Here is a 13,674-nt window from a genome sequence, read left to right on the forward strand (position 1 = left end):
AGAGTTGTCATGCAAATAAATTTAAATTTAAATAATTTAAATAATTACGGTACGAATAACTAAATGATGGTATTTTGTATTTTGAACCCTAAACTTTTTCCACCATAGTTAGAAATAATTAACTCATCAAATTAATCTAAATCAACATAATAAATCTTTTTACAAACCTTACCCAAAACATAACAAAAAAATAACTCCATCCTCATGGTCCTGGTCCTAAAAATTATCATGGTCCCTCTGGTCATATGACCACACGCTAGTCGGTCGTTGATCATCCTAGGCTTCTATCACCACAATAAAGGAATAAATCGCATGTGTACCTCATCAATACCTCGGCTATATGTAACCTCTGTATGGTCTCCGGTGTTCTACTTTTTTGCGTGCAAATCTTGACATAAAACTAGGCCTCTAGTCAGTCCGATTCGTTATCGCAGGCAAAGTGCCTATTCCTGTCTTGGTCTTTCCAGGTATCTTCCTGGTTATTTACAGATCTTCAAAAGAAGCATTTTCTTTATCAAAAAAATGTTCGCCGCAAACCCAACTACCTCCTATACTGCTATTATCCCCCAAAACTGCCCTTGATCGTTATTATTATTATTTCTTCCTGTAAGCTTATTTTTCGGCGGTTTTATCTCGGCGTTTTAGGCGGTTTCATCAGCGGAGGAAGCAGAGGAGCCGAGGACGAATCTCCCGCAGATAGTAAGTACTGCAAAAGGCAAAACCCTTTTCTTATTGTTTATTTTTTGTTGCTTGATAGGGATTTATTACGCGGTTTGCAGTGAGGCATTACGACAGCATTGCAATAAAAAAAACATTTTTCTGAAATTGCTTGGATTTGATTTCTAGGGTTTCCAATGGGTAAATCCTCTACAGCTTTCTAGGCACCGATTCTGGGTTATTTTTCAGAGTGAACCGATTCTGGGTTATTTACATACATATGCAGACCCATTTGTTTGTAGTCGATTGATTACTAAAATTTCATGGGATGTTACCCATTACCCTAATAATTACAGATTGATATTTGATGCCTGAATGCTTGATTATCCTGGGCATCTTTCTATTTTTTATTGTTGATTTTTTTCGTCGGCAGCACCACAAGTAGCAGAGCTTCTTCTGCTTAGGTGATATGTCCTAGGGGTAGGTATTCTGTCACAATTGCCAGGAGCTTTCACGAGGCTTTGTATCGATAAAATTCAGCGAGCATTAGAGTGCATTAGAGCCTTTTAGAGTTGAATAATGGTTTACCTCTCTTGTGTGATAGATTGTGTCACATTACAGCTTTCTGGATTCGCATATAAGGTTGACCCCTATAGTCTGATTGTAGTGGTGCCACCTCAAGCTTTCTGGATTCGAGTATTGGTCTGAACCCTATAGTGTGATTATAGTTGTGTCACATTAAAGCTTTATGGATCTGAATATTGGTTTGACCCCCTATAGTCAGATTGTAATTGTGTCAATTGTGGGTGTTTCTTTTGTGTTACATTAAAATATTGGTTTGAAACTTTGAATCCTATAGTCAGATTGCAATTGTGTAAATTGTAGGCGTTTCTTTTCTGTTTGGTTCCTAGCTGGTTTTGTTTGCTGATTTGTTTAGTCTGGATTTTTCTACTTAAAAGCATAACTGTAATTTTATGAATTGTTGATGCCCTATATCACCCGATCTCTCTTAACATTCTCATTCTCCTTAGATACTAGTAGAGCTACTTTGGTGTCCCCTCTACTCCCAATCTCTATCCAGCAGAAACTCTTTAGTCCAGCCCATTCCCCAGAAGAGATTATCAGACACATTATTGATGATTTCATAATGATTGATTATTCAGGCTCCTCATCTGGTCCATATAATGGTGAGAGACTGTTCAACTGATTTGAACTTTTTGTGTTTTGATTGCACTTGCTATTTTTGTCTTTCTTTACAGGGGCTTTCATTACTGCATGAGTGAAGTCTTTTACAGTTTAGTCTCTGACCTGTCTTTGGTCACTAGTGGACCGTAAGTCTTTTTTTCTGTCATCTTTTGTGCCTGGTGGTCTGATTTACATTTCTCACTTTTCCCAGAATAACTATATGTTGATGAATGTAATTTTGACAAGTTGGCTAATCTTGTTTTAAATCTAGGCTTTACTCTCCACCTGCAGAATGATTATGCAATCTCACTCTCTCGATGGATGTACTTTTATTGGCAACAGAGCCTCATATTTCATGTGTACTATTTTCATTTAATTATTTGAGTAGGTGCGGGTGGGAATTTGTGAATTTTGGATTTTGGACTAGGAACTTATATACAATGCAGGCCAAAGCACAGAAATGTCATACCATCTCTAGAAATTTCTGCTGCGAGCTGATTTTGCATTGAGTTTTAGATGCATACCTTATATAAGTTTTATGAAATATTAAAGAGTTAAATTTTAGGTGCAAAATTTTGAGAAAATATATATCTAGCTGTAGACTCATTTTACTAAAATTCAGATGTAAACTTCCTGAGGACATATCATGAAGCACATGGACAGCATCTCCTTTCTAAATGGCTTAGGGATCCAAGGATTATTTATTTGAAGGATTTTCTAATATATATGAAAATTTAGAACAGATGTCCAAACCTATTACAATATGACATCCTTTTTTAAACAAGAGAGATGGAATTGTCTTTCTAGGCCCAGAGTTATACAGCTAATTAATGTACTAGAGAGCTGTAATATTTTGATGTCATTAACAATTAGACTGGAGGATTCAAGCTTATGCGTATATTGCCTATTGGTGTCATTCAGTTGCAATAGGTGAATTTATAATTTTATACAAATATGAAATTAGATATGTTATGTTTTGAAGCCTGATGGGATTGTCCCATGGTCCCAACATTATGCAGCCATGTTAAGTATTGGCAAGCTGTACTTTTTTAATATGTTAAGTTAAAGTTGAGTGCTAATAAACTGTAATATTCATAATGCTACAAAGTTAAAGGGACATGTGTACAAAATTGAAATTCAAAATATATATTCCAATCTAGTAAAATATGGCATCCTTTCAAATATTAGGCAGATAACAATGTTTTGTAGGCCCAAATTCAACAGCGAATTAATGTATTAGAGAGCTGATATTCTGATGTTTTTAACAATTAGGCAGGAGGGTCAAGCTATGTGTATCACCCTTGCCATTCAGGCTTCCTGTAATCTAACACCAGCATGCCTAAGTTGCAATAATTGTATATATATAAAGATGAAATTAGATATGTTCTGTTTTGAATCCAGATGGGATTGCCCTCATAGGTATCAGAAAGCTGTACTTTTTTAATCTGTTAAAGTTGAGTGTTAATGAACTGTAATAATCCCAACGCTACAAAGTGAAAGGGAAATATGTAGCAACTGATGGGACCGAACATGAAAATAAGACACATCTCATTCTATTCCTTGGATACTTTAGATTTGTAGCGTTTTATGAGTACTGGATTATATTGTCATACTTAATTGCATGAGAAGTCCTTTTACTCGGTTTCACTATAGCCATGGGATACAGTAACACCTAAGGCCTCAATCAAGATCATGATGACTCAATATTGTAAGTCATCCACTCAATGTACTAGTTGGCAAGAGTATTTGACATTTTTAAATTCTTCACACTTAATTCACCTTGTATTGTTGTTACTGTTACTTAGTTATTGTAATCTGGATTCTGATCCTGTCTTGCTGAAGAAATGACCATTTTGAAGTTCATTTTACAGCTTACAGAAGATGGAGCAATTTTGCTGGCAATCATTATGTTCTTTCATTTCTTTTATAACAATGGCAGTAACTTAAAGAGCTCCTATGCATAAGTTATTTGATCTTTGCATTTATCATACAATTCATGTTCTAGCAGTTTGAGAAAATGGAGAGATTGGGATTTTTATGTATTCTCAGCTACTTTCATAATTTCCTACTACCAGCTTTTCAGTAGGGTTGAACCGTGACATGAATGTGTGTTAACCCTGACATGAATTTATAGCATATAGCCTTAAGCATATTGCTAGTTTAAGGAATGCATCATATTAAACCTAAGTCAGTACTTGTATTTGAGAATTTATAGAATGATTGAAGGAGGGTGAAGTTGAGGGAAGAATTCTATCTTTGAGGATCCAGTAAAGGATGACCCAGTCAGACTACATTCTTGATTGACATTGATGATTGGTGTAACAGTATCTGTTTGTGCATCCATTACAGGATAGGATTGAGACAGCCTGCATCTGAAGTTTCCTGAAGATCAAGAACCTTAACAGGGGTTTCGGAAGATATTTCAAGTAATGGATCCTGGGCGCTATGTTCTTCAGCAAGGATGGGATAACAGTGTATGACCCACACGATCAATATGGTTTTCTCCTTAGTCTCCTATGGGGCTGATTTCCAAGATAATTGGGTCATGTGATTCTCCTCCATATTTACATCCATCCTCATAACAGCAAGCAAGGAAGCCCACCCCCATTGAGGATAATGGATTTCTCTGCTGAGAGCTCACTCATAACAATATTAGTTGCTGACTTCCCTTATTCTGTTGGATGAACAGGCTTTGGAGGGCTATGCTGGAGTTCGTGAGCCAGAGTTCAGGTGAGTGCCTTGGCATTTGCTATAAATTGCTGTAGCAGGTATATTGGGTATTGCTTCTTGAGGCATTGGAATAATGAGGTTGTGAATATTCAGGGTTTTCTATTTATTGCTTTTCTACATACTACATAATTTTGGATGCTGTTTTCTAGACAATCTCATTTATTACTTGCAATGCTGTTCTCTATTTTTCATGTCCTGAGGATGAGTATAAGGTTCACTTGTAATGTGTTGGTGTGAGAATTGTGCACACAGTTAAACATCAAAAGGCAATGACAAAATGTTGAGCTGCTAAGATTCCATTATAACATGCTGTTAAAATTCCATGCATCAATAAGCTTTTCATTAGTGTCCTAGTTGGACTGATATAAAAGTTACCTCTTTGCTTTGTGCAACATGGTTTACTTTTTCAAATTATTTCATCAGATGAATGAAGAGGTCTGTTTTGCAGCTTTCCTATGTTGTGGGTCAGTGGGATTGCATCATGTTGGATTCATGTTGTTGCAGGGTTGGTGGGTCATATGGAGGTAGAAGGTATTTGGATGAAGGCTTCTCACGAGAACCTATCTTTCCAAGAGCACCTTTTCATCGGGAGCTGTTAGAGAGAGACAATTTTCCTCCTGCCCCTCCTCCTGTTCTTGGGCTTTGGCCTCAATTGAGGAGGAGGAATTTAGAAGATGATATCGCCCTTCTAAGAGAAGTGCGTCGGCATGAAAAGGTTCCATACCTTGACAACTTTCGGGATGTGGACAATTTTCGGGATGTGGACAATTTCCGGGATGTAGACAGCTATCGTGAAGTAGACAAGTATCGTGAAGTAGACAACTTTCGGGACATTGATAAGTTTCGGGACATTGACAAGTTTCGAGGGGTTGACAGTTATCGTGATCTTGATAGTTTTCGAGATTATGGGTTTGACAGGGCTGCACGGTTTAGTGGACGTGATCGTGAAAATTTCGATGTAGATGAATATGATTATAGGCATCGCCTGTTACAACCAAATAGAGAGGAAAGTCGTGAAAGAGATTTTGAATTTTCCAGGCATGTTGATTATGATTCTGATCATGATCGGGGCAGGAGAGAGAGTAGTAACTGGCGTAGGAGGGAGAGAGAGAGAGAGAAGAAAGCCTCAAGCAGGGATAGGATCCAAACACCTGAGAAGAGGCAGCATGATAGATCTCGATCCCGTGGTCATGATGAACGCCAGAGGTCACGCTCCCCTCGGGGCCGCAGCCATGGAAGAAGCCACAAGGAAGAAAGCCGCAAGGAAGAAAGCCGCAAGGCAGAAACCCACAAGGAAGAAAGCCGCAAGGAAGAAAGTCGCAAGGGAGAAAGCCACAAGACAGAAAACCAGGAGGATACACGTCATGAAACTAAAACTGAAAAACGCAGGGACCGTGATGAGAAACGTCACCAAGAGCGCACACCAGTGGTATGCTACATTTGGGAGATGGTCATCTTGTTTTTTTTTATTAGTGCATTTTGTTATTGTTTTTCCCAACTATTCTATTACCTGCAGGCACCATCAGCCACACTAGTTGTTAAAGGCTTATCACAGAAGACTACAGAGGATGATCTTTATCAGGCTCTGGTATGGCTTAACTGCAAATCCTATACATTCAAATTGTTACATGTTCTAGTTTATGTGAAGTGTAAAAAATTCTTCATCCTTTGATTTTACTTAGAACATATGCTTTTTTCATTTATTATATGTTTCTTGTGCTCTCTGCGCTGTTTATATGGATATCTTGATTACAGTCGTTGCCTTGTTTTTAATTATAGTATATGCTGAACCAATGTGCTAAATGTGTCTTTGCAGGCACAGTGGGGTCCTCTACGCCATGTTCGGGTCATTAAGGAGAGGAACTCTGGCATATCACGGGGATTTGCCTTTATTGATTTCCCCTCTATTGTAAGAGATTTCAGTTTTCTGTTTGTGTTTGTTACCTGCTTGTTTTGATGGAAGTATTGTTAATTTATTGCCCATGTCATTTAATTTTTGTACTCATCTAACAGGAGGCTGCACGTAACATGTTGGATGGTATTGGAGATGATGGCCTGGTTGTTGATGGACGGCGCCTTTTCTTTGAATACAGGTCAGTGACGTGTTACAACATGCTTTGATAACTGCCTCATATAAAGAAACGGTTTGGATTTGGTCTGAGTAATGATGAATCTATGTTAAAGAAAGGCAATTCATTTGCATGCAAAGATGGGTCTTTATGGTTTATTACTAAGTATGCTTGGTTATAACTAAGCATGCTGGTATTGCTATAAGTTTAAGGCCAAAGATTGTGGTTGTAGGTTGTAAACAAAACCAACTTGCAAACATACCTTCTCCTACGTTTGTCAGTTTATATGTTTTAACATATTATTATAACAGAAAACATTAGATGCCAAATACCTATTATTAATACAGAAAATGTCTTTTGCAGTGTATTTTTAAATGCAAAGTAGGCATCTTATGCTATGTTATGTCATTCCATCTTATGTTTCTGGACATATTAATTAATCTCATGTTATTTTGTGTCATTTTAACATTTAATTTGAACAAGTGGTAAAAATCTAGATATTTTGAGTCGCTTCCTTTTAAAATTTTGCATGTGATCAACTCTAGAAAATTGAATATTATATCTTGTGTTTGCTTCTTACTTTCTTAGTGTGCACCATTTCCCTTTTGCAGTAGCAAGCCAACTGGAGGTATAGGTGCACCGCAAACAGGACATGAAAGCACATCAAAAGGTCCCATTCAAGGAGGTTCTAAAGGTGTGGCTGCTGCAGCTGACTGGATGTGCACTGTCTGTGGTTGTGTCAACTTTGCTCGTCGCACATCATGTTTTCAGGTTAGTTTTCACTTTCTTATGGTTTATCATTTATGACTTTAGAAATAATTATGGTCTATTGCTTGTATATGAATGTCTCAGGTTTCATTTATTTTTTGTACAGTGCAATGAAGGGCGAACTGAGGATGCCCCTGCAGCTGATGTAGCTTCTTCTAATCCAGTGCCAACTGGAAAAAAGGCATCAGAAGCTGGTGAGGCATATTTGCTTCTCTTCAGAGGCATCTAGAATGAAGCTGAAGCACTGTGTTTGTGAACTATCTGATAGATCTTACAAGATTTCTCTCTTTCAGGACCAACACATGTTCTAGTTGTTCGTGGGTTAGATGAGAATGTTGATGAAGAGATGCTACATTATGAATTTTCCAAGCATGCTCCTATAAAGGTAACCATGATAGATTTGATTACTCTGCTTCATGTGATTAATGAATAAGTTAAATATCTTTTTTAAGTTACTCTTTCCAGATGATAAGTGTCACAAACTAACTTTTTTGCAGGACCTTCGACTTGTTCGTGACAAATTTACTCATGTTTCAAGGGGCTTTGCATTTGTACATTTTCATTCGGTATTGACTTTCATACATTTATTTACGAAATCTCCAAAGCTGATTCCCATTCTTTGCTGCTAATTTTCTTTTTTCATATGCATACTTTGTTTTTATATGGATGAGTATCCTTCTAGGTGGAAGAAGCAACAAAGGCATTGGAGGCAACTAATGGACAAAATTTGGAAAGGAATGGTCAAGTCTTGAGGGTTGCATATGCAAATAGTATTCATGGTCCAGGCTCCTCTGCTGGTACTTCTCAGTCCAGCAGCCTTGCGGTGCTGCAATTGAAGCTGCAACCTTTGCACATCAGGTTTGCTATTATATCATCATGTTTTCTGAACATCATTTAAGCTTTCAAGGAAAACAATTTTTTTCTTCTTTCCCGTGCTTAAGAATTTTGATGCAACTGGCTTTTGAGACAACAAATTAGTTCTCTTTGTAATGTGCATAAGTTTATAGGTGCTACTGCTTGATGCAATACATTGCTAAATAAGAAACTGGTTGCTAGGAAATTGTGCCAGATTCTACCTCCATTGTCTAAAGTATCATTATTTTTACATTGTTCATTTATTTCTTTTTGCAGTATGACTCTGTTGGATGGGCACCTAAGGAGTACAACCCAGATGATAAACAACACACTGAAGGCAAAATAATGGGCACAAATGTTGAAGGTTACAATGCAGGAAATTTAGCTATTGAACCTTCTGAAGGAGGCACAGGTCCTCAGTCTGGGTTTGTTTGGGATGAAGCATCTGGTTATTATTATGATGCTGCATCTGGGTTTTACTATGATGGTCATACTGGTATGCATTTATTTTGTCTCATATTACCCTTCTTTTGCTAGGTTTTTTTCACGAGTTCATGCCCTTCTAATGCTAGATATTATCATTGAGCACTAGTTGTGTAGTTTGGCACATGCTTATTGTGGATGAGACTTGCAACACCAAACACTAGTCCTATGTTCCTTACCTTAATTGTTTGGACAATCATGTAGGGCTCTATTATGATGCTAATAATGGTACCTGGTATTCCTATGACCAAGAGACACAACAGTATGTGCCTTATGTGGATCAAGCTAGTGACACGAATAAGACATCAAGCAAGTCTACAGAGGGGGCAACTAATCATCGAAAAGTGGTCATTTAAGCTCCGGCTGCAACAATCACTGCTAATAATGAAGCTTCAGATAAAAAACCCTCTTTACCAGATGCAGTCCAGGCTGCTGCGGCTGCTGCACAAGCAGCTGCAAAGAAAGAGAAGGAAAAATTAAAAGAAATTAAGCTGGCCTCTAAAGGCAATATATTGGCTAGTAAGAAGAAAATCAACAATGTCTTGACAATGTGGAAGCAACGTAATCATGAAGGGCAGGCTGCTCGTATTGTCCTAGATGATGATTCCTCTCCAGCAACATTACCTACCTCTTCAGATGAGAAGCATAATAATACTAATAATGGAAATATGTCTGGTAAAGGTGTAAGTGCTCCAAAATTTAAGTCTGACACAGTAAATGCCAAAGAAGCTAATCAGGGATTGTCATCTCTTGGACGTGGAGCAGGAAATCCATTTGGTGGTAATTATAATCCATCTGATAGTGCAGTAAAGCCAAAGCATGTGCCTGTTAGTAATAGTGCTGGTGGTACAATAAGGGGTGTGATTAGAGAATCAACAAGAGGAGTGGTGAGAACAGATGTGAACTTTTCAGGATCTACTGGAGCTGCACTATCTGGATCGTCAATGGCTGGACCAAGCGTGGTTCCTGAGGCTAGTACAGTTTCAACTCCTTTCAAGACAGATGCATCTGCGTTAGGCTCTTATGGACCAATGGCTGGAACAAAACGCAGGTTTTCTGAAACTCCCCAATCAGTTTATAGAGATAGAGCAGCAGAAAGGCGTATTCTTTATGGATCATCGTCTGCTGCAGACAGTCTATTAGACTTAGAGCCTGCAGAGAAAAGTGAGATTTAATTGCTTGTATTTTTATATTTTATCAATGTTTCTTAGCGTTAGTTTTTATTTTAGAATTTAGTTTTATTTAGGTTAATTATACAGTTCTAGAAGACTGTTCATGTTATATTACTGTATTTGGACGTCTATCTCACCAGAAATGCGTCTACAGTTCTGTCATTGTATCATCCATTGAGAGTTAGTTTTGCTTTAGCACACATAAAACGTGACTGTATATATATTACCATAGTTGCATTTCTAACTCACCAGAAATGCGATTTACAGTTTTATCATTGTATCATTCATTGTGAGTTAGTTTCGGTTGCTGCATAGAAACGTGACTGTAAGATATGGCTTCTGTGATTTTCCATACTGAGAAATTCCATTGTTTCAGGTCTTGGAAGTAGAGGAAAAGGCTCTGACATGCCCTTTCCCCCAGGTGTTGGTGGAGTGAAGTCTGGGTCAGTGCTGCCAGGAGCTGAAGCTCAAAGTTATGAGGTCATTACCCCCGATAAAGCTATTGATGGAAGTAATGTGGGGAATCGCATGTTGAGAAACATGGGCTGGCAAGAGGGCTCGGTATGTGAGACTGATTTTTGAGTGCACAATATGCATTAATTTATTTTTTAACCCTGGCTGGTTTGCTCCTAAATGTTGATCCTGTAATGATATGGATTATTGGTTCAGGGACTCGGCAAGGATGGCACCGGGATTGTAGAGCCCGTACAAGCGCAAGTTACAGAAGATAGAGCTGGTCTTGGTAGTCAGACACAGCGGAAGGTTGATCCTCGGTTTGAGACTCATTCTGGAGACAGTTATCGAGTTGTTATACAGAAGAAAGCTCTGGCTAGATTTCATGAAATGGCCTAGACGTAGACTGGCCAATGACCCTCTGATTTTCTTTGCTTGTGGCAACTGTTAATGTTACCCGCCAAATTTAAACAGGAAGTTCCTTTGGGGACATGTGCTTTTCAAATGTCAAGGTGCCATGTCTATTCTGGATGATTTGTTCAGTGCCAAAGTGGGTTAGCTTGTATTTGTCCCAGCTATTTCTAGATTACATGAATGATGGAAAGCCAGTGGGCAATTCTGTCAATATGTTGTACAAATTATATATTTGATATTTGCCAACATTCCGTTTCTCGCTTCACAGTTATAAGCTGTTGGAGATGAGCTGAACGTGGACAGTGTCATGTAACCACGATTTGAGAAATTGAGAATTCCGAGTTTGATTCACTTTTATTGTCCTGTAATTTATCAATCCTGTAATTTGTTGATCTGCAATTTACGAATTCTATGTTACTTCGTTGAAGTTTGAGATGTAAAACATGTGAATGGGTGAAGTTATTATCAAAGTATTTAAAAAGACAAATTTTTATCCAACTAAGCTGCTTTGTATGTTGGTCTCCAGAGTAAAGGAAAAAAATGAATGCTGTTTTATAGGAACAAGCAGGGGCAGTACAAGCTCACCTGTCAACACTTGTGCCAGATATATGAACCTGTGACTTCTCACTGGCAGTGCCAGATATCTGCACCTGTGACTTCTCACTGGCAATGTGTGGTTACCATTTGAGCTAACGCTTAGGGCTAAAGCTGGGTTTCGTTATCATGAAACATACTGATGATTTGTTGCAATTTTGGTGAAATTGGGGGATCGTTATCATGAAACATACTGATGATTCCCCCAATTTTGGTGAAATTGGGGAATGGTTATCATGAACATACTGATAATTTGTTGCAATTTTGGTGAAGTTGATGGAATGTTGTCATGAAACACTGGTGATTTGCTTCAATCTGGGTGTAGTTGTGATTATGTGAACTAGCATTTTCCAATTATAGGTCCATGGGGAGTGATGGTCTGGACTCTGAACCAGTATTACCAAGACAATAAATTATTCTGTTAATTTGTCCATGAAGTACAAATTGATGTTTTACCAAGACAATGAATTATTCTGTTAATTTGTTCATGAAGTACAAATTGACATGGTCATATACATTAAATTGATGTTTGACCAAGACAATGAATTATTCTGTTAATTTGTTCATGAAGTACAAATTGACATGGTCATATACATTAAATAGCTGGTACAAAACCATAAAAATTAACTAAATTATAACTTTATTTTAAAATATTATTATTAATTATAAAGATAATAAAGAGTTAAACATAACTCATTTAAAAAAAACATGATTTTTAATCATGAGATATTTTTCCTGGATATTTTCAATCATCTATTCTCTGGATATTTTGCAATCATCTATTCCCTGGATATTAAATTCTTACCATTCATCTATTAATTATTGATATTTACATTAAAGATTTTGAAAGCCCTATTTCAATATAGAAATACTCTTTGATAATTTTTCAAATTCAAATTTACAACCAACTAACCTGTAAATTGTATGTACATTTAAATCTAGACCATTGTAAATTGTATGTACATTTAAATCTAGAACATTGTAATGTGCATTTCAAGTTGGAGTGCAGTGATCTCGTATGTTTTTTTGGTTTAAATTATTAATTTTACAATTAATGACAATGAGAGCTAAAATTGTATCTTGCTGTGAGTTTAGTTTCACAGCTTGGTCATAGAAGTGATTTCAACTTGTTGCTCAGCGAAACTAATGATGTGTTTCCAAACCTAGTTTTCGCATGCATACAATTAACCTTATTCGAAATCCAGAAAAAGCTTAAAAGGTTGATAACCTTTTTCCCTCTTCACAATTAAATCTTAATTTCTACATGAATGCATTATATAGGCCTATTCTTTGATAACAAAATATTGTAATTTATGTATTCAAACGCAACATAATGTCTTGTCTTTTCTGTTATGTAATTATATTTAAACACAATATATTGCCTTTTCTGTCATGTAATTATATTTAAACACAATATATTGCCTTTTCTGTCATGTAATTATATTTAAACACTATATTACCTTTCTTTTCATATAATTATATCTTAACATACAATTCAATTGTTAAACATGATCATAGAACTCTAAAGGCCAAATGCCTTGTATCATTCAATTCCCTCTTTCACAATTAAATCCTAATTTCTGCATGAAAGCATTATATAGGCCTATGCTTTGATAACAAAATGTTGTAAGATTTATGATTCTATATCTTTGCCATTCTAGCATGCTTCATTTTCTTGTAACCTGCTTGGTTGTTTTTGTTCAAGGGAAATTGTGCGATCCTCTTATCTTCCCTAGAACATTGGATTGAGGATGGGTTGTTGGCAACTTATATGGATTGAATTGGATTTGAACTTGTGGTAGATGACCTCCACGTCAGTAGTCCACAATAAGAGAGTGAAAATCAAGTGGATTGATCATCGATGCCATAAAAGATCATTCATTCTTCATATATTTGAAAACATTGTTGAGGAGAGGCTTGATGTTCTGGTTGGCCTCTAGTAGAGTGAAAACATAAACTTAAAGATGATATTGCAGAACAAATTTAGAGCCATAGAAATGAGGAGACCAAATTTAGTCACTAGTTACTTCATAAAGCTTAGTAAGATTCCAAGCAACATTTTCTTTTTTCTTTTATTTTTTATTTTTATTTTTTATCAAGAGAAAATCAAACGCTGATTTATATATGTAACGCAGGTTTACATATATATTTAATACACTGGATTCATACCCTCATAGTCCTCTGTATTCAACAACAAAGAATGGGCCTAGAAAAAAGCACAATACTCTATATTTTGTATCCAAAAACAAGAAAAAAACTTATTAAGAACACGATAAAAAATAAAGAGAAACCAT

The 13,674-nt window shown here is 36.7% G+C and overlaps 1 protein-coding gene across 1 annotated transcript; it reads left to right on the plus strand.

The window, feature by feature from the left end:
• Positions 1–319: 319 nt before the first annotated feature.
• On the plus strand, positions 320–11,143 carry LOC149155754 (SUPPRESSOR OF ABI3-5-like). Its single transcript, XM_089445980.1, is given in 17 exon segments — positions 320–699; positions 4,192–4,316; positions 4,532–4,572; positions 5,077–6,001; positions 6,089–6,160; positions 6,389–6,481; positions 6,586–6,665; positions 7,253–7,412; positions 7,516–7,603; positions 7,703–7,794; positions 7,907–7,975; positions 8,092–8,230; positions 8,233–8,267; positions 8,541–8,760; positions 8,952–9,911; positions 10,296–10,480; positions 10,589–11,143. Coding segments are annotated over 16 exon segments (3,387 nt in total). The 5' UTR covers positions 320–699; positions 4,192–4,271; the 3' UTR covers positions 10,772–11,143.
• Positions 11,144–13,674: the final 2,531 nt, after the last annotated feature.

Source organism: Pinus tabuliformis, chromosome 9 (genome assembly GCF_031772625.1).
Source record: "Pinus tabuliformis cultivar Carrire ecotype Pingquan chromosome 9, CPIR1, whole genome shotgun sequence".
Taxonomy (NCBI): Eukaryota; Viridiplantae; Streptophyta; class Pinopsida; order Pinales; family Pinaceae; genus Pinus; species Pinus tabuliformis.